At 46.4% G+C, this 24,692-nt stretch overlaps 1 protein-coding gene across 16 annotated transcripts in view; it reads left to right on the forward strand.

Moving 5' to 3' along the window:
- PACSIN3 (protein kinase C and casein kinase substrate in neurons 3) overlaps positions 1–24,086 on the forward strand; it is a 564,411-nt gene extending 540,325 nt beyond the window's left edge. For all 16 annotated transcript variants that reach the window (XM_069623167.1, XM_069623169.1, XM_069623177.1 and 13 more), the window contains one exon: positions 20,195–24,086. In XM_069623167.1, coding sequence (XP_069479268.1) covers positions 20,195–20,310 — 116 coding nt within the window. In that variant the 3' untranslated portion in view covers positions 20,311–24,086. The remainder of the gene's footprint in view (positions 1–20,194) is intronic.
- Positions 24,087–24,692: the final 606 nt, after the last annotated feature.

The raw sequence follows: 24,692 nt of genomic DNA on the forward strand, positions 1-24,692 counted from the left end.
CATGCAGTTTACAACGTTCTCCTAAAGGGTATCATATTCTGGAACTGTTACATTCAGATGGTCTTGTGGTCACTCTTAGCTTTCTGTGGCTTTGGCAGTGCTGGTTACGTCTCCTTGTCAGACATCTCCCTTCAGGCAAGTTGTATCCCCTCTGCTTTATTGTTGCATCCCTTTGGCTGTGGCAATGCGGGTTACAATGTTCTTGTATTCGACCTCTCCCCTTAATAGCAGAGTCACGCTCAAATTACTTCAGTTCAAAAGTTCTGTATTCAAAATATGTATTCTTATGCAGCATACTTTAGGGTACCGCAGGGTCACCTATGTCAAGCAAACTCACTGGTCTTTTCTGGTGTCTCCTTCTGACTCGTTGCTTCTTCACGTGTCATGGTTTCCTTGGAGTTGTAACCGCTCCGGTCAGCCTTCTGATGCTTGCACGGTCTATCAACAGAGCTTCCACTTCTCCACACACGCTCCAGTGAAAACCTTACGCCAGGGCGACATGCAGGACACAGAGAGCTGCTCTATCTCTCGGGGCAGCGGGGCCTCACACTGCTTCCCATTTCGCATCCTCTGCATCTCCCAGGAAACTCAAACTCTGCCAAGTTTTCTGTTCAATGTACAGCGGTGGTGCCTACTTCTGCTTTCTTCTGCTGCTCCCACTGCTTTCTACTGAATAGGAGGGCCTTTAAATGTTTATAGGTCCGCTCAGGTGTGGGTCATTGGGACAACTAGACTGCTCACTACGGTTTAGTAACTCTGTGCCCTTCTTCCTTGTCTCAGTAGGAAGAGCATTATAGGACCTGAAGTCCTTAATGTTCTTAGTTTTTACAAAGTCTTCAACTTTTATGGTAAGCCGTTAAAATTGTAGCAACATTTGGGAAATTATCCAGAAGGTTCGCCCATGTGATCCTCCCACAGAATACCACCCCCAGGGTCAGGATCGGGTAGCGACTGCCTTTCCCTGGCCATATGAGAAGGGGTCCAGGTCAGAGTTTTTGGGATGATTACCTCTGATTTATCACAGCCCTGATTTTATAAACATGCTGCAAGAAGCTAGAACACCATTGACTAGACCATCTTATTCCCTAAAATTGAAGAAATGTACTGATTGGTACAGATGTTTTGCAGTGTGAATTGCACTATTTCCTCTCCTATATATCTAACAGCATGAAGTTGTTGATTAGGTGGAGTTTGGTGAAATGGCTAGTCTCTTGGACAGTGCAAAGAGAAAACTGTGGAACTATTTTGTTTTTGTGAGTATGACTTTACTATTTAAAATTGTAATATGCAAGGAGAAAATGTCCCCTAATAAGACAGCCGCCTTCTTTCTAGGAACTCTGTTTAGGGCTATTCAGATTGAATTGAGCCACTCTTTTCAACCAGTGCAAAACTTGTATAAAGAACCACCCATTGAGGCAGTCTTAATTGCAGCAAGTTTGTTAGCTCAAAAATTAAGCAAGCGCAAGGCTATTGCACTAGATGGACATTTTAGTGTTTATCAGAAATAACTGAAGGGGATATCCCAAGATCTAATGGGTTGAAGCCCTGTGGGTCTGGGTTAGTGGCAGATGTTACTGGGCGAGGATGCTTGCCATGGATTACTGGTGCCGTGTTGCTGAATAGATGTGTTCTCGCTGGTAGGTAATGTGTGAATTTCCTTCTGGATTCCCAGCCCTTTTTGCGGAAGGCACAGTAGGCGATGCATAGAGTTGTGAAGGCAATCTTCCTTTTGTTGCGAGCCAGTGGGGAGAGTGAAGTGCTTGGGTGATCTGTATATATCTTTTCAGCCTTCAGAACAATCTTGCTGCTGTATATTTGTTTCTTTTGGAGTCTGTTAGTAGATTTTCTGGGAGTCCAAGCTACAGATTGCTGGTGTTCTCTGGTCTTGAGAGTACCAGTGCATTGGACAGTAAAGTTGATACCAACAATGGATTTAACCTGTTATAGTTAGATTACTGTTTATTGTGATTCAAAGGCCCCTCACTGTTGACATGGGCTGTGGACAGTAGCACATTGTCCGGTTAGGACTTATTGTGCTGCAGATTATAAGCTTCATTTTAATTCAGTTGTTCTGAAGTCTGTAATCTTCAAGAATTGATGTGAGCAATAGATGTGCTGAGGTCTGCTGTGTTCATTGTTGGATTATTTGTGAGTTTTTGTAAACTATTTGCTCGTCAACTGCGTAGTTAAAACAGTTGAGTCTTGAGATGTTAATAAAATCCATTTGTGGGGTCATGTTATATGTTGTAGAGGTGAGAGGCTGAATCCTTGGGGGTACTCCACATGTCAAGTTGTGAGGACGTGACTTGAAAGAGGCCATTAGTATTGTACTCCATTCACTTGATCTGGAATGAGAATTGAGAATAGATAGATTACATTTATTCCAATGTTATTCGATCTTTCTAGTAATTTTTCATGGCTGATGGTGGTGAAGGCCGATAAAATGGCTAGTAAGAGAAGTGCACTTGGTGGGTCAGTGTCTTTATTTTGTCCCATATCAAGCATAATGTGCAATATGTTCCTCACTTAATCAGTGTTGGGACTTGTGAAGGTTTTATTTTTAGACTTATTCCTGCAGTAATATTTGCTTTATGGATTTCTTGAGACAATGAAATGTGTGTTGGAGATTAGACAGTTTGCTGGTTTGTTTAAGTTGGCTTTGTTTTTTGTTTGTTTTTTTAAAACAAGGTTTATCAGGGTTTTGAAGGTGATGGGGTTGTCCACATGCTCGATGGAGACATGGAGCAGGACTAGAAAAGGCATTTCTAATTCTGGTCGCTGAATTAGCAATTTTTTGTAAATGGTGGATGGCCATGGGTCTTCTGGTGAGCTTGTCTGGGTTGCTTAACTTGACCGTGGAGAAGAATTCCTGAGTGGTGAATAGATGAAAAGCTGTTTGTCAGGGTAAGTTGTTCCATGTGAAGGATTTCTCTGGTTGGGAAAGTGCATCCATGTTTTTCCTTTCCATGCGGTCTTGGATTTGAAGAATTGTGTTGCTGAAGTGTTGAAGTGTGTTGTCATGGAGTTGCAGAGTTCTTCTGTAGGCGTTGTAGCTATGTTGCAGGCTGCCGGGTTTTTACTTTCTTGGGTGATTTAAAATAATTCTATGTTCCTCTGATTAGATTTGGTGGGAATAATGAAAATGTTTTGCTTTGATAGTTTCTACTTTATATTACCACAGCGACCGATGGTAGGCCAATTTGTCTGACAGTCATTTTCTCCATGTTTTCTTGAGCTGCAACTTTTCGTTTTTAATGCGATTGAGCTTGGGAATGAACAATTTGACATATTTTGCAGATATGTAAGCTTTATACATCAAACCATCATAGAGATTGCACTCTTGCTGGGCAATATATGCCATGGCGGTCTTTAGTGACATGGGTCAAAAAGGGAGCTCAAGTTGATAAAAAACCATCATGATAGCCCTTCTCCACTTTATTCTAAAAGATATATCTAATTTTTGCTTGCCATGTTTTTTAAAAAATTATCTTGGTCACATGAAATAAAGAAGTCTTCATTTTGGTGCTGTTACTTTTGGGTTCAGTAACTCTGTTTTTCGTGTTCCTAATAGTTTCATCTACATATAGCCACAAGGATATTTGATCAAGTATATTGCATAGTCCGTCTGAAATGCTGCATAAAGTTTGCAGGACCACAAATGCAAAAATTATAGTAACATGAGCTATAGAAGGGGAAGGGGCGTATGTCAGATGTCAGGTTATCAATAGAGTGGGCACCACAAGGGCAGTATCTTTAGTGAGGGAGGCAGTCTTGGTCAACAGCAAAATATTTTTTTAACAGTTTAGTCTCTTAGCTCCTTCGGATTATTATTGGATCTGAGGACAATTGGAAGCTCATTGCAGAGGGAATCCAATGAGGCGTCAAGCGTTCTGACTGTTTACTTCTTTCTGAAGAATGGCACAAAACATTTCCTGTTACTAGGGGGACCTGAGGAGTCTGGAAGGCAGGATATCTTGGCTTTATGATTGAGGTAGGCAGACCTGTAGTCCCGACAGGCTCAGTGGTTGAGGCAAATAAACCACTCTTATTCAGCTGCTGCTGGCCCCATTGATGGTTTTGCTTGGCAATGTAAACAAGAATGACATCTCTTCACTGCGCAAACTGCAAATTCTTCACGTTGTTGTGGCCGGACTGCCACTGGTAAATGAGAGGAAATAAAGGACAACCCCTTGCTGGGCATACAGTGGTCCAGGATTTAAAGCATTCTTGTTCTTAAAAAAGAAAAATGTAAAACATCGGCAACTATCTCAGGACATGATCCATCTTCCTTGACTTGTGTGTTAAATGGCAATAACCAATTGTACAACTTTACTTTGCATTGGATTCACCTGTTCCATTGTGCCTCTAGTCACTCTTTCAGCCCTCCATGAAGGGAGCTCAAGTATTCCTGCCAGCGATATGCCGCGTTTTGAAATCTGTTTGTGTTATACACTAAGCTTTCTTGTGCCACTATGATGCAATCACATGCATCCTATTCAGGAAATCTACTATAAACGAGCCATGAGAGCATTCACTATTAGCCATACTGTTGCTCTAGCATGCAAGTATATGGGCAGGATTGCCTTTGGAAATTCTCTAGAAAAATCCATGGTTTCAAGCACTTTCCAAAGAAATCCCTGCTTGATTTAAAATAAGGTCTTTTCCACAAATCTGAAAGGAGGGGCCAACAACCAGGTGTACTAGGTAGCCACAACATCTACGAGTTGGTATAGACTCTAGTGTCCCTACCAGGGATGACCATATGTTGATCAGTGGAATAATAAGATCAGCTAATCTATTGGCAATGCCATTCAGGGAAAATTACAGTCTGAGTCTAGCAGGTCAACTGGGCAATGTGAAGAGCAAAGGATAATGGTCTGTCCCCCCTTTCCTGACAAAAAAAGCATTGTGCGCCATATACTATGACATTGTTTTCTATGTGTGACCATGAGGAATAAGTCGACTAGTCCCCAGAACACATAGTGGAAGGTCATCTGGCACCCTGGATGACCATGGAGATGTCGTCTACCTGTCGAACGGGCCCTCGCTCTGAATTTATATATGGCCAAGCTCCAGTAGTTAACCTGCTGGGAGGGGTATGTAACACGTACCGGTGATGGCAGCTGTGTCAGCTTTATTATCGGAGCCAATGCCAGTTGTGAAAGGAGAAATCGGGTTCTATTGGCCAGTATGGAGTGACCAATAAGATTCTGCAGTCATTGTCCCTCATATTGTGCAGAGAATGTTTGAGATCAGAGAAATGAGTGTGGGGATTGAGGGGGGGCATAGAGGAACACTCCAGACCAAGGAGTATTCAGGCCATAAGGTCCTGGAATTGGACAGGATGCTGGCCAGCTAAGTGTTCTCCTGGGTTAATGTTAAAGGATATTTGTACTGCGCACTATCGCCACCGGAGTGGTCCCCTGGCGGATCTGAAAAAAAGGGGGGTAGGTTAGGGCGTGTTAGTAGGACAATGTTTGGAGAAGAGCAAGGGAGCTGTGAAGTACTGTTAGCAGCTTCAGTTCGGTTAACACGGTTCGCTGAGCTTATTGGTGTGGTATTCGGTTCCGAGTCGGCCATTGTGTGAGAGTCTGTGTGGTGTGATAAAGTGCATGCAGGTTGCTGCGGTTTTAAGAGGTGTGGTTGTGTTTAGTTGGAGTGTGAAAGGTGTGTGAGGAGTGGTGAGATTTGTTTCAAAGTTTTGTGGGGTTAGTAGTAGCCTTGTTAGGAGAAATGCACACTCCTATTCAGTGTCTTTTTGGATTTAGAGAAGGTTGTCTTCCTTTTAGTGATTAAGTTCCAGCATAATAGGCTGTCTCATCTCGGTCATTATGTTAAGTTAGCTAGTCTTTGTGTTTCTACCTTTGTATTTGCCCCCCCCCCGTATCCCAGTTTGTGGTTGGTGCAAGCTAGTCTTTTTCGGCTCAATTTACTTGCGACCTACGCCCGTACCCGATGCCCTTTCTGAATGGGTAAGGTTGGTGGTAGTGCCTTTGTGTTAGGCATGTTTGCTATTCTTCTGTACTCATGGGGTTGTTGCTCGTGTTCTGTTCCACCTAGCATTGTCTCTCTTGTTCTTGTAGGAGTTTCCCTTAGTCGGTCCTAGTTGTCTGCGCCGTCATATAATTCTGTCAGTCTGTTCTTTTGTATTTCCTATTTGATTGTTTTAGTTGTTTCCGTCTGGTTCCAATGTGTTGAAGAGCCAGGTTTTTAGACGTATTCTAAATTTTAGGTGGTATTTGGTGTTTCTTATTTCTTTCAAGAGTTTGTCCCATGTTTTTGCGGATAGGTGAGAGAAAGAGGAGCCCCCTAGGTTTTTCTTGGCGTATGGTTTTGGTTCCAGGCAGATTTCATTGCTTGATCTGAGGAGTCTCGTTGGCTTGTAGATTTTCTTTTGTAGGAATTATTCTCCCTATCCGTTGATTGCCCTGGGTTATGCACATTTTTTTGAACGTGATACAATGTTTGATTGCAAGATAATGTAGCATTTTTAGCGATGGAGTGATGTTGTCTCTTCTGGATAGTTTGAGGAGGAGTCTAGCTGCTGCATTTTGGATGCGTTGCAATTTATTTAGGTGGTGTTTCGGCATCCCGAGGTAGAAGCTGTTTGTGTAGATGATTCTTGACATGAGGGTGACGATTGTCAACGTTTTGTGGGTGAAGGAGAGGAAAGGTAGGATTCTTATTGTTGAGTGAAGGAGGAAGAAGCATTTCTTAATGTTCACGTTTACCTGTGGTTCTAAGGTTAGAGCATTGTCCATTAGGACTCCCAGGTTTTTAACTACCTTGTATGGTGTGGGCGTGGTTCCCAATTCCGTGGGCCAGGGAATGTAGGTCTTAACTTGGTATTTGGATATAATCATGATTTCTGTCTTTCCTGGGTTGACTTTTAAGTTGTTGGTGTTCATCCTGTCATAGATTTCTTTTAGACATTCTACTAGGGTTGAGTGATTGGCTTATATCTTCGATTTCGTAGATGTTTTTGCAGTGTCTGCATAGTCGGAGCAAGTAATGTTATATTTTTTTTAAATCCTGATTGACGGAGTCTGGTAGATGTTGAAGTATAATGGTGATACTGAGGATCCTTGTGGCACTCCACAGTCTTTAACTTGAGGTGTAGAATTGAAGAGTTTTATCCATACAGTTTCTATTCTGATTGCTAGGAATGATTTAATCCAGAGCAGTGCCATGTCCGTTATACCTATATCTTAAAATCCTTTGATTAGGGTGTCATGGCTTACTGTGTCAAAAGCTGCTGAGAGGTTCAGCAGAATCAGGGCCCAGGTTGTGTTGGAGTCTGCATTTGTTTTTAGGTCGTCCCAGATGGATAGTAGTGCCAGTTTGTGGTTCTGAAGCCGACTTGTTCTTGGTCTAGCAACCAGTGTTTTTCTACGTGTTGTTGGGTTAGTTTGTATACATATGTTTCTAGGAGTTTTGCTGGCAGGGAATGTTTGAAATCGGTCTTTAGTTGGAGAGGTCATCCACGTTGCCACTTACGTTTTTTTAGAGGTGGTTTAATGTATGCTGATTTGAAGGATCGTGGTACAGTTCCTGTCACAAGCGACATATTCAGGAGATTTCTGTAATGTTAGGATGGTGTTCCTTGTGGGAGGATTGATTTGTAGAGGTCAGGGGGGTGGGGGAGGGCAGGGATCCATGGGCGATTCCTGCTTTCTTGTTGTTTTTTTACCAGCTCGACAAATGTCTCTACTGATATTTCTGGGAAGTTTTGGAGATTGTTCTCTGGCTCCTCGTCAGGTCTGGTTGGTTGAGTGTTAAATTTGGTCGGTCTGTTTTGTATGATTTGTCAGATGTCATTGATTTTGCTTTTGAAATGGTCTGCCAAGTTGTTGCATAGTTTCTGTGAGGCTATTGGAGTGTTTTCGCAACCTGGTGGGTTTCTCATTTAATTTGTTATTGAACATTTCTTTTTGTGTTGGTGGCTTTGGTGATTCTATCATAATGCCTTTTCTTTGCCTTTTGAATTTCCTTCTTATACGAACGGATTTGTCTCTGGAACTGGGGTTTCTTATCTTGTTCATATTCTTTCCTCCATTCTAGTTCCAGCTTCTTGTTGTTCTTTATCATGGTGCTTAGTACTGGAGTGAACCATTTTGCCATTGCTCTTTTTCTTGAGGGGGTAAATGTTTTTTTTGGTGAGATGTTTTCGATTGTATCATCAATCCATTTATGGAGTAGCTCCACTTTCCCGTCTAGGTCTGCCTTCTCCAGTTATGCCGTTGAAGGAATGGTCAGCTTCAGTTGTTCTATTAGGTTGCTTGATTTGACGGTTTTCCAGTTTCTTTCTGTGGTGGTTAGGAGCTTGAGGGGCTGGATGGTGACTTTGGTTGGTAGTGTGATCACAAATGGAATGATGAGATGGTCGCTCCAGAGTATTTGTATCAGTGTTGCAGTGGTGATGTTTTTTCTTACCGAAGATTGCATCAAGGGTGTGTCCTGCCGAGTGTGTTGCCCTTTGACCAGTTGTAGTTTCATGGTTGTTAGCTGCCCGATTAGTGATTTTTGAGTGTTGGCATGTTTTTCTTCGAACCAAATGTTGAAGTCCCCCAGGATTATCAGATGCTTGTGTTGAATGGCTATGTTGGTGATGGCTTCTATGAAGTTGTCGTTGAAGGTTGCATCGTATGTCGGTGGTCTGTAAACCAGTATGAATTTGTTTGTTTTTCTATTCGCTGATAAGTGTATGACCATGGATTTGCAGTTGCCGATGTTTAGAGGTTCGTCTGTTTTTATTTTCAGGTGTTCTTTGAATACTATTGCGAGGCCGCCTCCTTTTTTATTTTTTCTGTTTATCTGAAGGCATTTGAAGTTGGTTGTCAGGCAGCTTTGGAGTTTGATTTTGTAGTTGTCGTTCAGCCATGTTTCTGTGACGAATAGGATGTCGATACCGTTGTCGCAGATAAGATTGAAGATCTCTGTTATGTGTTTTGACATGGATCTTGCGTTTATTAAGTAGCAAATGGATATATGGCTGGCCTTCCCAAAGTATACGTGATCTCCCTGCAGATGTCCGTTCTTAGGGTCAAGTATTGGTAGTTTGGGAAATTCTGGCAAGTGTGTTCCGCATTTCATTCCATTCATGTGGTACTGAGATGGACAACGGGCTATTTTCTACCCAGCCCGAAAGAGATTGTTGCAAAGGATGCAGATCTGTTCCCACCTTTTCGTTTGATATAATCTAGGGCAGTTGCACTATTGCAACGTCCTATTCCTAGGCACATCAGCTAAAAACTTGAAGAAACTACAAACCACACAAAACAATGCACTCGGAGCCGCCCTCAGCATCCCTAAGAAAGAGCACATCTCCCAGTCTAGACGGGACGCTCAATGGCTCCCTGGAAGAGAACGCATTCTCTTTAAAACACACTCTTATCATACACTCCTGCCTGTCCCAAACAGCACCTCCCTACCTATCACAAGTTATTCACCAAGCCACCTCAAACAGACCCAAGCGGACCCAAAACTGCAACCAACTCGCAGTCCCTACCTTCAAACGACAAAAAGCGGGAGGCTCCAGTTTTCCTGTCCTAGCTCCCAAAAACTGGAATGTGGTACCACCCGCCATCAGGAAAGAGACATCCTTCACTTCATTCCGCAAGGCCCCCAAAATACAACATTTCCACTAAACCTCACTTCATTCCACAAGGCCCTCAAATCACAACTTTCCCGCTAAACCTCCCTGCCTAATGCTTACATTGTCACTGCTACTACTGTTTTGTTAATATGTGAACCATTATTCTGTGAGCTGATATACTGCTGATATGTAAATAGGTAAACTGTTCTTCTGTGAGCTCAATATGGTTAATTTGTTCTTTTAAGCATGTATTCTGTAACAGCGCCACAATGCCCGTGGGCCGTTTGGTGCTTTATAAATCCAAATATCAGTGGTCTGCAGATGGCCTCCTGTTCCTTCCAGTTTGAGATCATTGATCCCCCTGAGCAAACCATATTTCCTTCATGGTGGAATCCCCCAGGAAGGCACCCTTCCCTCAGTGGCTGGCATCTGTCAGGAATTTTATGTGACCGGGTTGAGGGAAAAACTTTCAGGAATTTGGACGGCACCATCCACCACTGTAGGAGCTGTTAGAGTGCAGGCTTCTTAGTCCAGCGATGATTGTGACCAGTGGCAGTGAGCCAGAAGAAGGCATAGATGGCGCCAAGTCCATGGGGTCACAGAGACATGTTGCCGTCAACCCTTGAACCCATAGCCAATGCCTGGTCAGAGCCTCCGCCTACTTGCACAGCATGAACACTTATTGTGTAATTGACTCACTCCCATCCAGGCCAAGTCAGACTTACCCTATGTGTCTGAAAAAGGATGCCTATAAACATTCCTATGCTGGAGTCTGAGGAGATTGTTCCTGATTCTCGAGGAAACCATACTTTGTTAATCGGCTCTTCTCTACAACCGAGATACTGCACTTTCTCAAGTGGGACCATAGTTGAGCCAGTCGTCTACGCATTGAATGACTGCTAGTCCCTGCTCATGGAATATCCCTACCAGTGGTGCCAAGATCTTTGTGAACACGAGTGGGGCGGAGGGGAACTTAAATGAGATTAATGTAAACTTTAAGTTATGATCCTGCATTGCAAGTGCAGAAACCTGTAAACCTTTGGTAAAATGGGGACCTGGCGGTAGGTATATGGGAAGTCCAGGAAATGTGAATTTGAAGGAATTCCATCTTTAAATTTGGATTTGGAATGAGGCAGTAGCCATTCTTGTGATCCATTATCAACCGAAATGGTGATTTTTGAGACGGCTCAACTTTGTTTAACACTGGTGCGGGCACCATTCCTGAGAAGGTCTGGATATCCTTCTTAAGGACTGTCCTCTTCCACACATGTTTTGGTCAGTATGTACTTATGGTTCTGAGTTCCGGGGTATTGTTGAGAACTTGGTGGTAAAGCCTCTGACGAAATGGTACAACCACGGATTCCTGATGAATGAAAGCCAGTGTTTGCCAAAGAATCTTTCGTCCTCCCACCTCTGGCTAAGTTCTCATCCACTCCGGAAGAAGACATCATGGTGGAAGACTTTCGCCAAAGATGGAGCTCATGGGACATCCACTGATGATTAGCTTCCTCCATTTGGATTGCTAACAGAGCCTGCTGTTTGCGTGCTGAGGGGCAGTGGGGTGTGGTCTTTCGCAGTGTTCCCAGGTTTGCCTTGCTTGTGCCCTTTATTCTCTAGCTTGTCACCAAACAGCCCCACTCCCTGGAAGGGGAGAAGAGAGCCACCGTCTTTTGACCTGTTGGTGAACCAGTTTCGCGCATGGATATGTTGTTTCGCAGCTATGACATTCCCATTGTGAGGTTTGCAGTGCGTTTCTGGTCAGAAGCCAACCAAGAACTCAATATGTTGGTGAATTATTCCGCCAATAGTGTTGAGCAATTTGTCACATCCTACAATTTTGTGTGGAAGTCCTGAAAGTAATGAACGAGTGTGTATAAACGTAATTGCTTTTCCTCATGAATAAATGACCACACATGTTGTTTACTAAGGGTGGGGGGGAGGAGGGAGGAGCGTGGGCCACCTTTTTATTTAGTCGTGAAGTGCTACTGCCTCTGTGGCTATTTAGGGGGGGGGGGCGCCAGTGAGGATGGAGAATGGAGATGGGAGGGAGTATTCTTCTAGCCATTGTGGAAGGGTTTTTTCCAATCCTTGCGATACGAGAGGGACAGGCATGGCAAGCACCACCCACAGAAATAGTGTCCTGAGTCACAGAAAATGGTGGTGTATGTCTCCTATATGCCAATTTTGAAAGTGAAACTGGTGGGGAAGATGGATCGTCTGCACGGTTTAGTACTGGGAAGAGGGACGTTACGGTAATGAAGTTATTGACCTGTGACACTGGTTCTCCTTCCCTGGTGTTGTATCCATACATTCAAATCGCCCTACTGATGAGACTGTTGGGGACACATTAACAAAAAATATGTATATAAAGTAATAAAACATGTGATATAATGAATCGCATATATCTTATAGCAAAACAGCATACATTACAGGATGACGTGTGTATGTCATATAAGGACATTGATATTCCATGGTGAAATATTGAGGGCATAGACTGAAAATGTTATATAATGAAAATAAATATTCTAGTAATGGAGAGTGTTATTTCATAGTGAGATGTTTATGCTTACTACTGAACGCAGTATGATTTATGTTAAATATAATATATGGTGAAACACTGTCCTAAATGTTAATGTTAAAGGATATTTGTACCGCGCACTATCACCACTGGAGGGGTCCCCATTATAGTTTGCATATAACCTGTACCGAAATTCACTTTGACAACTAAGGGTAATAAGTCATATTGAATTGAATTCTATATAGCATAGAGTGAAAAATGCCCATTCTGCGGAGTGAAGCCAAATGCGGATTTATACATAGTTTATTCCATACAGCATAGAAAAACTGTTGCGTGTATTTTGGTAAACAAAACTAAGGTGTCTCCTGGTTAAAGGGCTGTGTTTTGATAGTTACACGGGATGGTTGGATCCTTTCCTAGATTGCCCCTTGATGGTCAGGTCAGTATGACCTCGGCTTTGGTCCCTGCTTCCCTGTTTTTCCTGGGGAGAGCGGTGCCTCTCATTGCTTCCCCCCGGGAGTCCACCTCCTATTAGTATACACACACCTGCTCCCTGTGGATGGGGGGCACACGTGGCCTTCTGATGTTCTGGGAGCACAGCTCATAGAACAGCAGCACACAGAGCCCTCTGCCTTTATATCACAATGATTCACATAGAGCAAAGAAAAAGGTTTTTTTTTGTTTGTTTTTTGTTTTTACAATATAGACTTGTATCTCACAACTGACCAAAAGGGGCAGACCGAATGGAAGTGCAAATCATACATATGCAAAGAAGGAGAAAACAGATGTTAGGGTTAGAGTACCTTCTACAATTGGTGATAGTGTGAATCACTCAGAGTAGCACGCTATAGTTCATCCACTGAGTCGGTCTCTTAAGCAATATACGCAAGAGATTCTTTGCTTGCGCTAGTCCATTACAAAATAGAGTAAATCCATTAAAAACACTGCAATAAACCTTCGATCTGAATAGGTCTGTCAGATCCCACCTATACCATTATGCATTCATTAGGAGCACATAGTTAACTCTATACTCACCTTGGCCATTTTGGCTGCTTGACAGCAAGGGAGCAACCAAAAGAATCAGGTTATCAGCAAACTTTACTCGTGAGAATTAACTAACAAGTGCTCCAGCAGTCAGAATGTCAAGTGAACAGTTCATTCTTCCTGTGCAATAATCACATTCCCTCAGGATATCTTGGGAAGCACCATGAGTTTTCCAACCAAAGTTACAAAATGAATAAGTTGCAGAGAGGGGAGCACAGTCAATGATTTTTGCATACGTGTGGACGTCATCTCCTTTTCGAGGGGATTGGGTCCTCCGACGTATTCCATATCTATGACGGGTAATGTCCACAGCTGTGCTGCTTCGGAAAATCTTTGGCGTCTGCGTCCTGTGTCGATGCGCCGTCCCCGAGGACCTCCTCCGACGGCCGACGTCACCCGATGTGATAAGTAGGACGCACAACGCCCATAGCCCCAGTTCCGTTTTTTCCGCGAACGTGTTCGCTTCGTGAATCTCGGTACGCCTCGACTCGTTGGAGTTGCTGTTTTCTATTCTCGGTTCGTTGAACCTGTTCGGTTGGTTGTGAAGACCTGTTCGTGGTGATGTCTTTCTCATCTTCGACCCCGCGTCCGGGCTTCAAGAACTGCGGGGACTGTGGGTCCAAGATGTCGGTCATGGACTCGCACGACGCCTGCCTCTGGTGCCTCGGGGAGGCCCACGATACGGACTGTCGACTGCCAGTCGCTCACTGAGAAGGCCTTGAGGGAATGCAAGAAGAAACTGTCGGTAGGCCGGGTGTCTAAGCACCGGAAGTCGAGGTCTGCGGGGCTTTTGACCGATGACTCGAGGGGTGACTCTCCGCGTCGTCGTCGGAAGTCCGGTGGGTCTCCTTCCAGGAGTCGGTCTCGCCACTCCTCCGCCTCATCTAGGCATTCCAGGAAGTGCCGGCATAGGTCGCCTTCCCCATCCTCTTCCGAGGACTCCGCCCGTCGGCGGGTCGCTTATCCCTCCATGCAAGCCACACCGGAGGAATGGGCTTCCTTCGGGAAGCAGATGCTAGCGATTCTGGAATCGCAGGGCACCGGTCCGTCTGCGCCTCCGAGTGGGGTCGGTTGGCACAGGTCGAGAGACACCGCCCATACGCCTTCGGGCTCGGGTGGTCGGCACGGCTCGCGGGAGAGGTCCCGCTCAGACAAGGGTAGCCGTTCTTGCCATGCCCGTTCCAGGTCACGGTCCTCGACGCGCTCGAGACCGCGTGATGCTGTGCCGTCTTCGAAGAAGACGTCGATGCCTGTGGCGCCGAGGTCGTCGACAATTTCTCTCGAGGTTCCGTCTTCGAGGGGGTCGTCGACGCCGTCGGCGCCCAGGTTGTCGAGAGACACGCTCAGAGCTCCGACTTCGAGGACTGTGTCGACGCGCAGATGCTGGAGGTGTTGCAGCTGACGTCGATGCTGATTCGCTCGACGTCAACGCCTTTTCTTTCGACGCCGGCGCCGACTCGTTCAGCGCCCTTGACGCCTTTTCCCTCGACGCCGACTCGCTTGGCGCCCTCGACGCCTTTCGAGGCGATGGTGCCGGAGGGGCCCCGTGGCACGGGGTTTGCCCCTAAAAAGGCTATGGCTAAGGTCCGGCACTGCTTTGGTCCGCAGAGGTCTTCCTCTCCCCGTGTGGAGTACATTTCAGAGGGTGATGAAGGCTCTGATGGCGGCTTGGTTTCGGTTACGGTTCCAGATGACCTTATCTCGGGCCGTAGTTAGTTTGATAACCTGAGGCAGTCACTGCATGATGCCAGTGGACTGGACCCTCTCCGGGGGTGGAGTTTTGTCGGCCGGAGCCTGGCACTCATGCCAACTCGTCATATCGGCGCCTTTTGTCTCGGGTTACCGAGTACTTGGGTTGGTCAGCTCCCCCAGGGGAGTTCGTTCAGGATGATCTCACGGACATCCTTGATCTCGGTCCACCCACTGACCCGGTTTTGCCTTTTCATATGGCTCTGCAGAGAAGGGTGGCAGTGGCTTGGACTGCTCCGGAGAGTTTCCCGGCAGTGGGCAAGTCTTTGTTTGCGAAAATACCGTCCAGCCAGTAGCGACCCCTGCTACTTGTCTAAGCACCCCACCCCGGAAAGTTTGGTGGTGCAGGCAGCTATGGCCCCGGCAAAGCAGGCGTCGTATCCTACCATCCCTCCGGATAGGGACGACAAACGTTTTGACGGCTGGGCGAAGAAAGTGTTTTCTTCTGGGGGTATGGCGCTTCAGGCGGCCAACTCCATATGTGCCTTGTCTTGTTTCACACACACTCTGTGAAACTGTGTTGCATTAGCGGCTGATCATATTCCCGAAGGGGACGAACGGGATGGTTTCCTTGCTATGGTTCAGGATGGCAAGGATGCCATGTGTGAGGCCGTTCAGTCGGGTTTGGACTTGGCGGATTGTGTCAGCCGGTCCATGGTGGCGAGCACCGTAATGCGCAGGTTTGCGTGGTTGAGGAAGTCTGGGTTCACTCCTGATGTGCAGTCCTGGCTCCTCAACATGCCCTTTGACGGTGAACACCTTTTTGGCAGCAAGGCTGACGAGAGCCTTGAGAGGTTGCAGACCTCGAAAGCTGCAGCGAAGTCGTTGGGTGCTGCAGTTCGCCAACCTCTGCCTTTTCGTCCAAGGGGACAGCAATGGAGGGGAGGTTCCTTTCGCTATTACTTGTCCTTCAGTAAAGCGAGAGGAGCTAGCAGTCAGAGGCCATCGTAAGAGTGCCAGAGGTGGAAACAAAGGTACTCGAGGTGCCAAGGCAGCTCGAACAGTTGCCTCTTTGCCCTCAGGCAACGCCGCAGCCGCTACCACTCAGTCATGAGGCCAGGTCTCATGGTTCGCCGGTTGGGGGAAGGCTGGCGCAGCATCTTGTAGAGTGGCAAGCCATTACTTCGGATGTGTGGGTTCTGGAGATCATAACCAACGGCTATTGTCTTCCTTTTCGGCAGAGGCCTCACGACAATCCACCAGGGAACCTCTCTTTGAAGAGTCCGGATCCGCTCCTTGCACAGGAAATTCAAGCCCTGCTGGAGAAAGGCGCCATAGAACTGGTGCCTGTAGCGGAGAGGAACAAGGGATGGTATTCCCCTTATTTTTTCATTTCAAAGAAAGACGGGGGATTGAGACTCATCATGGACTTGCGCGGTTTGAAAAAACTCCTCAGGAAGGACAAGTTCAAGATGGTGACTCTTTCTCAAGTCCTCCAGGCCCTTCATTTTCAGGACTGGTTGGTGTCTCTCGACCTCAAGGATGCTTACTTCCATGTGCTGATCCATCCCAAGCACAAGAAGTACCTGAGGTTCGCGGTTGGCGACTCGCACTTTCAGTTTCGGGTCCTGCCGTTCGATTGACCTCCGCCCCGAGGGTTTTCACCAAGCTCATGGTGGTGGTGGCAGCGCATCTCAGGAAAGGGGGGATTCACGTCTACCCCTACCTGGACGATTGGTTGATCAGGGGGAGCTCTCCTGAGCAAGTCAACTGTCACTCCCTTCACAGGCTGGGCTTCTCCCTCAATTTAAAGAAGTCCCATTTGACACCAACGCAGCGGCTCCAGTACATAGGAGCAGTGCTCGACACGCCCCTGGGGCAGTGTTTTCCTCCTCAGGTGAGGGCTCTTCACATTCAGCAGATGGTGCACAAGTTTCAGTTTGCCCAGACTCTCCCAGCGTCCTAGTTCTTGAGACTGCCCGGCCTCATGGCATCCTGCATTCTTCTGGTGCCAGAGGCTCGTCTGCGGATGGGTTCTTTGCAGTGGGCATTCAAGCTCCAGTGGTCTCCGTCCTCTGGCAGGCTGTCGGACCCTGTTCAGGTGCCGCCCTCGGTAGCCCGGGACCTTTTGTGGTGGGCCGTCGAGGGCAATCTGATGAAGGGTGCCCCATTTTGGCTGCCCTGGCCAGAGGTGATGATCGTGATGGACGTATCCCTCACGGGACGGGGAGCTCATGCCAACGAGCTGACGGTCAGCGGTCGTTGGTCTCCGTCGGAGTCCAGACTCCATATCAATCTGTTGGAGCTGAGGGCCGTCAGGCTAGCCCTGAAGGCTTTTCTGCCGACTGTGCGCGGGAAGAGTGTCCTGATTCTGACGGACAACACAGTGGCCATGCACTACCTCAACAAAAAAGGGGGGGGCAGGGTCACTTCCGCTGTGCAGGGAGGCAATGCAGCTCGAGTTCTGGGCCATCCAGCAGGAAGTTTCGATCTCGGCAGTTCATCTGGCCGGAGATGACAACGAGACGGCGGACGCTCTGAGCAGGCAGAGCACGATCTCTCACGAGGGGGAGCTGGCTCAGGAAATTCTCGTGGAGATCTTCGCCCTTTGGGGGAAACCTCAAGTGGATCTCTTCGCCTCCAGTGTCAACCAGAAGTGCGAAAGGTTTTGATCGCAGGAATTTCCTCCTCCAAAAGGAGCCTTAGGAGACGCGTTCGTGGTGGAGTGGTCATTACCACTGCTGTACGTGTTTCCTCCAGTCCCCGTCATCCCGCAAGTGTTGCAGAGGTTAGGGAGGTTTGGTTCCCGGATGATCCTCATTGCTCCGGCGTAGGCCTCGAGGACGTGGTACCCGGACCTTCTAGACTTGTCCATCTGCCCTCCACGTCGTCTTCCCTACCGAGACGATCTGCTCTCACGGGAGGGGGGGGTCAGGTTCTCCATCCAGAGGTCAGATCGCTCAATCTTCACGCTTGGCTTCTGATAGGTTGAGGAATAAGGATTGGGACCTCCCTGAAGACGTGCTGGAGGTGTTGCTCTCGGCCAGGTGGCCAGCAACTAAGTCTCTGTACCGTTGCCGTTGGAGAAAGTTCTGCGACTGGTTCAGAATGTGGATCCTTTTGAATGCGACGTTCCCATGGTTCTGTCTTTTTTGCTTTCTTTGGCCCACAGGGGCTTGCAAGTGGGGACCATTAAAGGTTACCTGGCGGCGCTGTCCATATTTAAGCGCTCGTCTGAAGAGTGTTCCTATTTTAAGATTCCTTTAATTTCACAATTTTTGAAAGGGCTCAATAATGTGTTCCCTCAGTCACCTTTTTTGGTGCCAGGTTGGGATTTGAACCTTGTTCTTAAGTTTCTTATGGGTGCTCTGTTTGAGCCTTTACATTCTTGCCCTTTGAGGCTGTTGACTCTGAAAACTGTGTTTTTGGTTGCGGTTACTTCCGCTCGCAGAGTGAGTGAGTTACAGGCACTTTCAGTTAAGCCACCCTTCACTGTGTTTCATAAGGACAGGGTTGTCCTTAGAGTTTGTCCTTCTTTTCTTCCGAAGGTGGTTTCGGATTTTCATTTGAGCCAGAAGGTTGTTCTTCCGGCGTTCTATTAGTCACATCTGTGATGCAGCCACCTGGGCTTCAGTACATACATTTGTACGTCACTATTCCCTTGATTCTATCAGAGGGCAAGATCTGGCCTTTGGCAAGATAGTTCTCTATTCCGCAATTTGATTGGGCATGCTAAATTTGTATTCTAAATTCTTTCCCACCTCCTTGCTTGGTACTGCTTTGGGAGTCTGTCATAGATATGGAATACGTCGGAGGACCCAATCCCCTCGAAGAACAAGTTATTTTCTTACCTGGTAACGTTCTTTCGATGGGATGGTCCGACGACGTATTCCATATCGCTCCCTCCCTGCCTTCCCCGCTGCAGAATTTCTTTTGCGATTGCAGCTTGCAAGGCCTTGTGTGTCTGACTGGCAGAAAACTGGTGGCATACGTTCTGGGAAAAAACTATAACTGAGGCTATGGGCGTTGTGCGTCCTATTTATCACATCGGGTGACGTCGGCCGTCGGAGGAGGTCCTCTGGGACGGCGCATCAACGTCACTGACGCAGGACGCAGACGCCAAAGATTTTCCGAAGCAGCACAGCTGTGGACATTACCTGTCATAGATATGGAATACGTCGTCGGACCATCCCATCGAAAGAACGTTACCAGGTAAGAAAGTAACTTGTTCTTCTATGGCAAAGCCACAACGTCCAGGAACCGACGAGGAGTCGGGTGAATCAAAGTCCGTTCTTGTCCACAGTAAAGGTTAGCAGAGTATTAAGCTGATCACATGATCGCGCACCTATGTATGCTGTGTGCGATGAATGCTGCCACTGACTTTCTTTTGGTTGCTCGCTTGCTGTCAGATAGGTACCATGGCTAACGTGAATAGTTAATATGCTCCTGGTGAATGCATACAATATATGTTGAAACATGTTGGCCCAATAAGAAATGCAAGTATTTAGACAACTCTAGCCTATATAGGCAGATCTACATTTTGTCAGTTTCATACAATTTATTTTCTTCTCCATTTCATTAAATAACTCGAGGACATATTGTCTATATATTGCTCCAGAGACAGTTTTTGCAGCTAGTGGCAAGGGACATAAGCAAGAGTAACATTTTGGCTTCAGCCCCTTCCTTATTTTATCTATTTTGTTTTGCTTCACACCTTGGGACTTGTTATAACCCTTGTTAGCATTGCTTAATTAGGAGTATTCTAGCTCATAGACTTAAAACATAGCAATGTCAAGGCCGTAGAACACTTGCATACATAGGATCTCTATACACAGGTGGTACCTAGGGTCAGATCTACTTTTTCCCATAATTATCATTGTTGTTTTATAACACGCGTAATACCAGCGAGTGGTTTCTAAGCACAGGATCAGGATTCAAACCTATGTTGGGCTGAGCCCCTGAGCTATCTTTCCACATAAGGAAATATGGGTTATTTTAACAGTAGGACCTCTTCTCTCTCTAGAGAAGAATAAGCTGGGAGTCTGATGATAACACTTGAACAGAGTCCTCTTGTTTCAGTGTCCATCTCCAGTTGCTCAAGGTGCCCTAGGCCCTAACCTTTGTTTCCCTTTTTTAACCCCACCAGTCTTAGATTATCTGACCTTCTAATTGGCACCATATTGTTTACCTGCTTCTCTAGTGTATGGAGTATAAATGAACAGATGGGTATTATATGGTCTGTCCTTCTATGAGTGAAAAGCCACAGAGTCCCCTGCTACTATACTGCTTAATGAGTATGTAGCATACCAATGTGGACTTAATTTATCTTTGTCTCCTTCCCCTCACAGGAGAAGAGCTCCTGAAGATCACTGAAGAGGATGACCAGGGCTGGTGCAGGGGCCGACTACACACAGGCAAGGAGGGGCTCTACCCTGCCAACTACGTTGAAGTGGTGGGCTCGTGACTGGGAGAAACTGGGCATGGACCTGTTTGGAACTATTGACCTGAGAAATCGCCAGCCAATTCTGAAGTGGATCTTGCTAATGTTGCCTGCATCCTGTAAGACCTGTCCGGCCCCCCATCTTTTGGGCTAGTTGGCCCCTGTGGAGGTCAGTGGACCCTTGCGGGGGTAGCTGGACAATTGCAGGGAGTCGCTGAGCTTCTGTGGTTGTCCCTGGACCCATCTTGCCTGCCCCTGCAGTTCTCACCTGCACGTATATTTTCACACGGCAAGGTTGAACATTTTGGTTCACTGCCTTTATATTCCGTCTTCTTTTAACATTTTAGAGATGTAGTATTTGTTTTTTTTTTCTTTGTTTTTTTTCCTCTGCAATAAACTCAAGTTACGGCAGAGCTGAGAAGGCCTCTTTTGCATAGAATGAGACAGAAGGAGAGTAAGAGCCTCACAACACTCGCTGTACAAAACAATGTAGCCCTACCACACAGGAGGGGACGATTGAGGCCCCCCAACACTGAGATGGAGAGACTGGGCCCCCAAAAAATTCTGAGTGGTCTCAAATGTATGCCCACACTACAATGAGGTCTGACCGATCATGCCTTACCACACTTAAGGAGCGAGCAACTGTGCTCCACCACAGGGTGTACAGGGAATTGGTGTACCATCATACAGGATGGAGAGATGGGCCCCAGCACGCTAGGGCCATTCAGACTGGGCCACACCACACAGGAAGAGAGGGAGTTGGGACCACACGACAGAGGGTAGAGGGAAATGGGGTAAAACCTAACATTAAGGTAGCCTGAGCCCATTGCCACAGGAAGAGGGAGATGGCAACTTCCCCCACACACAGAGTAATCAGTGACTGACTAGCCCTAAAGGACCCTGTGTGCCACTAATGAGGGAAGCAAGAGATTCAGGCCATGTCGGTGAGGGGCAAAGAAAATGGAACCCTAGCAGACGGGAAGTGAGACCAAGCTCCAACCAATAGGCCAGAAGACAGACCTCGGCAAACATGGAAATAATGGAAAGATCTAGCTTTCCATACTGGCGTAATGGATAGAAGAGCTAGGGTAGCACTAAACCGAAATAGGGAGACTCTACGCCATGTCACAAAGGTGAGAATAAAAGACTGCACACTGCACCCCCCACCCCTCCACATGCCCCCACTAGAAATCGGCTGAATAAACACTACTGTACAGTTAAGATTAAACGGCTACTCCCACCGACTCATATGGACCTCTAGCGAGAAAGGTCCTAGAAACCGCACAGCGTGTAGACCGAGATATCAGTGTGATGGTGGAGTGATTTGCCTAATGTAACCCTCTTGTCATAGTAGGGGGAAATGTTCAGAAACCAATGCGAAGGCTGGGTTGTTGGTGTCTTCCAGCCCTCTGTTAAAAACTCTATCTCTGCAGTTGTTCAGTATATGTGCACTGGGAGATGTTGTAGCAGTGCCTCCGTACAGCCTAGACTTTATAGCGCTGCTGCCGCTTTAGTGGCTTTGATGGATGCAGACAAGTAGGTGTGTGAAAGGACATGGCTCTTGTGGGTGCTAAGAGTTCTACATGGCTAAGTCCAAGGAAAGCTGTTGGAAGTAGCTGAAGGTAGCATTGATCTCAGATAAAGTTTACCATGTTGGAGGAAGAGTTTTTCAGTGCAGCCAACTGAATACTGCAGAGGACTGTACTGCAAGTGAGGCTGCCACTCTAAGACCTGGGCGAGGTTTATCAGAAGTAAACAAACTAGTGTGAAATTGGAGAGTGATTACTGTTAAGGAGCCAAAGATAGGGCACTAGTGGAGTGTATACCAAGTAAGCCAGTTGATGTACACCAGAGGGGATGCGTGATACTGTAAGGGGAAATAGCGGCCCATGGGAGTATTCTATCCAAAGTATGCCAGCCAACGTGCAGCAGGGTATGTGGTACTAGAGGGGATACACTGGAGGTTGGACAGTGGGATTATACACTGATCTATGATAAGGGGGATGGTACTAAAAGGGAGCTAGAGACTGAGCTGTGTGGCAGTGTATCCTAAAGAGGATGGGTGACCATTGTCTGGTTTTTGGAATGGGATTGGTCAGGAAAATCGGCACTGCAGATGGAATTTTAACACCTTTTCCATAGAGCCCTGTTCGCTTTGCACGTCACGGTCCTGAAAGGAGCGGGCATTTCCCAGATCACATCTATGGCCAAGTCTTCTTCATTCTGACGGTGGGTGTGTTGCTTCCATAGTGTACTTGTGGGTCATTTTGTCCCACTAACTTTAGTTTTAGCTTTTCATATTTGGAGAAATGAAGCTGTTCCCTTATGATCAAGCTCATATCTACAAACCCTAAAAGCTTAATGTATTCAAGAGTTGCACCTTGGAGAACAGTAAGAAACTTATAAAACTATCCTAACCAGCCCCAGAAATTGCCTGTGCGTTTTTCTCCTTTTAGTAAGGCATTTTAAAGTTAATCTTTCGCACACAATGCTTTCTTTTTAATAGAATGACAAGGACTGGGGAGACCCAATAGTAGCCATAATAGACTTTGCTTGCAGAAACCCTCATCAACCATGAAGTACAGTGAAGCCAAGTCTACTACTATGGATGCTTTATGGACGATTCAATGTAAAATGTCTGTCTATAGAAGCAAGCCGCAAAGATCATGTCTTGGTCTAATTAAGATAATTGTACAAGTCTATCTATGGCTGTTCTCTAAGCCACAACTGGTGATTCCTTGAATGTTTTAAAAAATATGCGTGGGAGTGCCTCTTTATCATCCTATTCAAGCACCATCTCTGCGACAGCTGAGCTGCTGCTACCTTCAAACAGACCTTGCACAGAAATAAATTATGGCACCTCCCGCACGACCGAAATGTAGTGAATTGTCCAAAGGAAAAACAGACAGGAAACAGTTGAGGCTTCTCAGAAGAGCGGTGGCAAAAATAGAGGCCACCTGTTCTGGCGAATAACCCAGAATGCGGACTTGGAGGGCTACCTGACGGCTACCCTGGTTTTCCACTTTCTGCACCACTTTATCCTGTAGTGTGCACCACTGTCACTTGGAAGTGCCAACACCTCCTCTACCGAGGGACTCTCTCGTGTGTTGTGATGAGTACATGATACTGTAAGTCTCTTCACTGTCTCACTTGGACTTTCCTGAACATAAGCTTCTCAGTTGTCTAGTGGGTGTTCTTGTTGGCTCTTGATCATTGTCTGGGCTATTCTCCCCCCTTTCATCCTCTACACAATGCGCATAAAGACACATGCACACCTCACACGTACACCCCCACCCCTGCACACCCACACTCCCCCGTGTACACCCACACAGATACTTACACACTAGAGGCTCAATGATGAATGCCAACGTGTTGTCAATTTAACAGGGACTGCAGAAATGACATTGGCGGAGATTCAGCAGTAGGGCAACTTAGGTAGCGAGCAATGAGTTCCAGCTCTCTCCTCCCCATGACTACGACTTCTCAACCTAAATAGGAGTCTCTGGTGCACTTCCTGCTGGTTGCTCAGCTATGGGAGTTCTGAATTGCCAACTTTCCCGATACACACACACACACACACACACACGCACACTATTTTTATACCTGAAAACTACTCTGCTGTTACAGACTGATGCTTCCGGATACCAGAAATGGCCTTAGAGGCACACAGATATTTTTGTAATCTGACTGAAGTGATCTGGGCTGGGAAAATCTGTGGCTTGCCAGAGATCTGAATTGTAACTAATAAATTGATTTTAACAAAGATTGTAAGTGAAATCTATTAAAATATGGAAATTGAATGCTTCGACGTCTTCTGTTTTGTGAGCACTAGAACATGCACATCACAGTGAATGGGGTGTCAAATAATGTGCAATGCCGTGTCAGATATATCTTTACCTGGACCTGAAGCATTTTCATCAGTGTCACCAGTTGCCGGGTTTTGGAACTAAAGCACCTGGCCGGCACCCTACAGTGCATGTCCCAGCCTTATTTGCTTCAATGACTCTAACAGGCAAGGCGTGGGAGCCTTGCATTATATTGTGTTTACAGACAAGACTGTCGCATTGCAGAGTTGCATTTAGCAGCAGTGGTTTTTCGTGCTTGCAGCACAATGGGGAGTTGTTGTCATAAGCATATTGGATGGAAGAACAGGTGTCGCTCTGAAATTTGCAGACCTGTAACATTTTCTTACAGAATGCACAGCTCCCTATGCAGTTGAGGTGACCCTTTTGGATTGACAGTGTTCATAATTCATGAAAAAGTTAGTTGGCCGTGTGGTCAACTTGAATCTGTAGGTGGGAGGGTCTGGGATGATGGATGGCATTTGAAAAACTCTTGCTTGTACGTATTGTCCATTCAATCCGGATGCAGAGATGGAGGCCTGCAGAATGTGCTGCTCTCATTGG

Source organism: Ambystoma mexicanum, chromosome 11, assembly GCF_040938575.1.
Source record: "Ambystoma mexicanum isolate Mex_15411 chromosome 11, UKY_AmexF1_1, whole genome shotgun sequence".
In the NCBI taxonomy this organism is placed as follows: Eukaryota; Metazoa; Chordata; class Amphibia; order Caudata; family Ambystomatidae; genus Ambystoma; species Ambystoma mexicanum.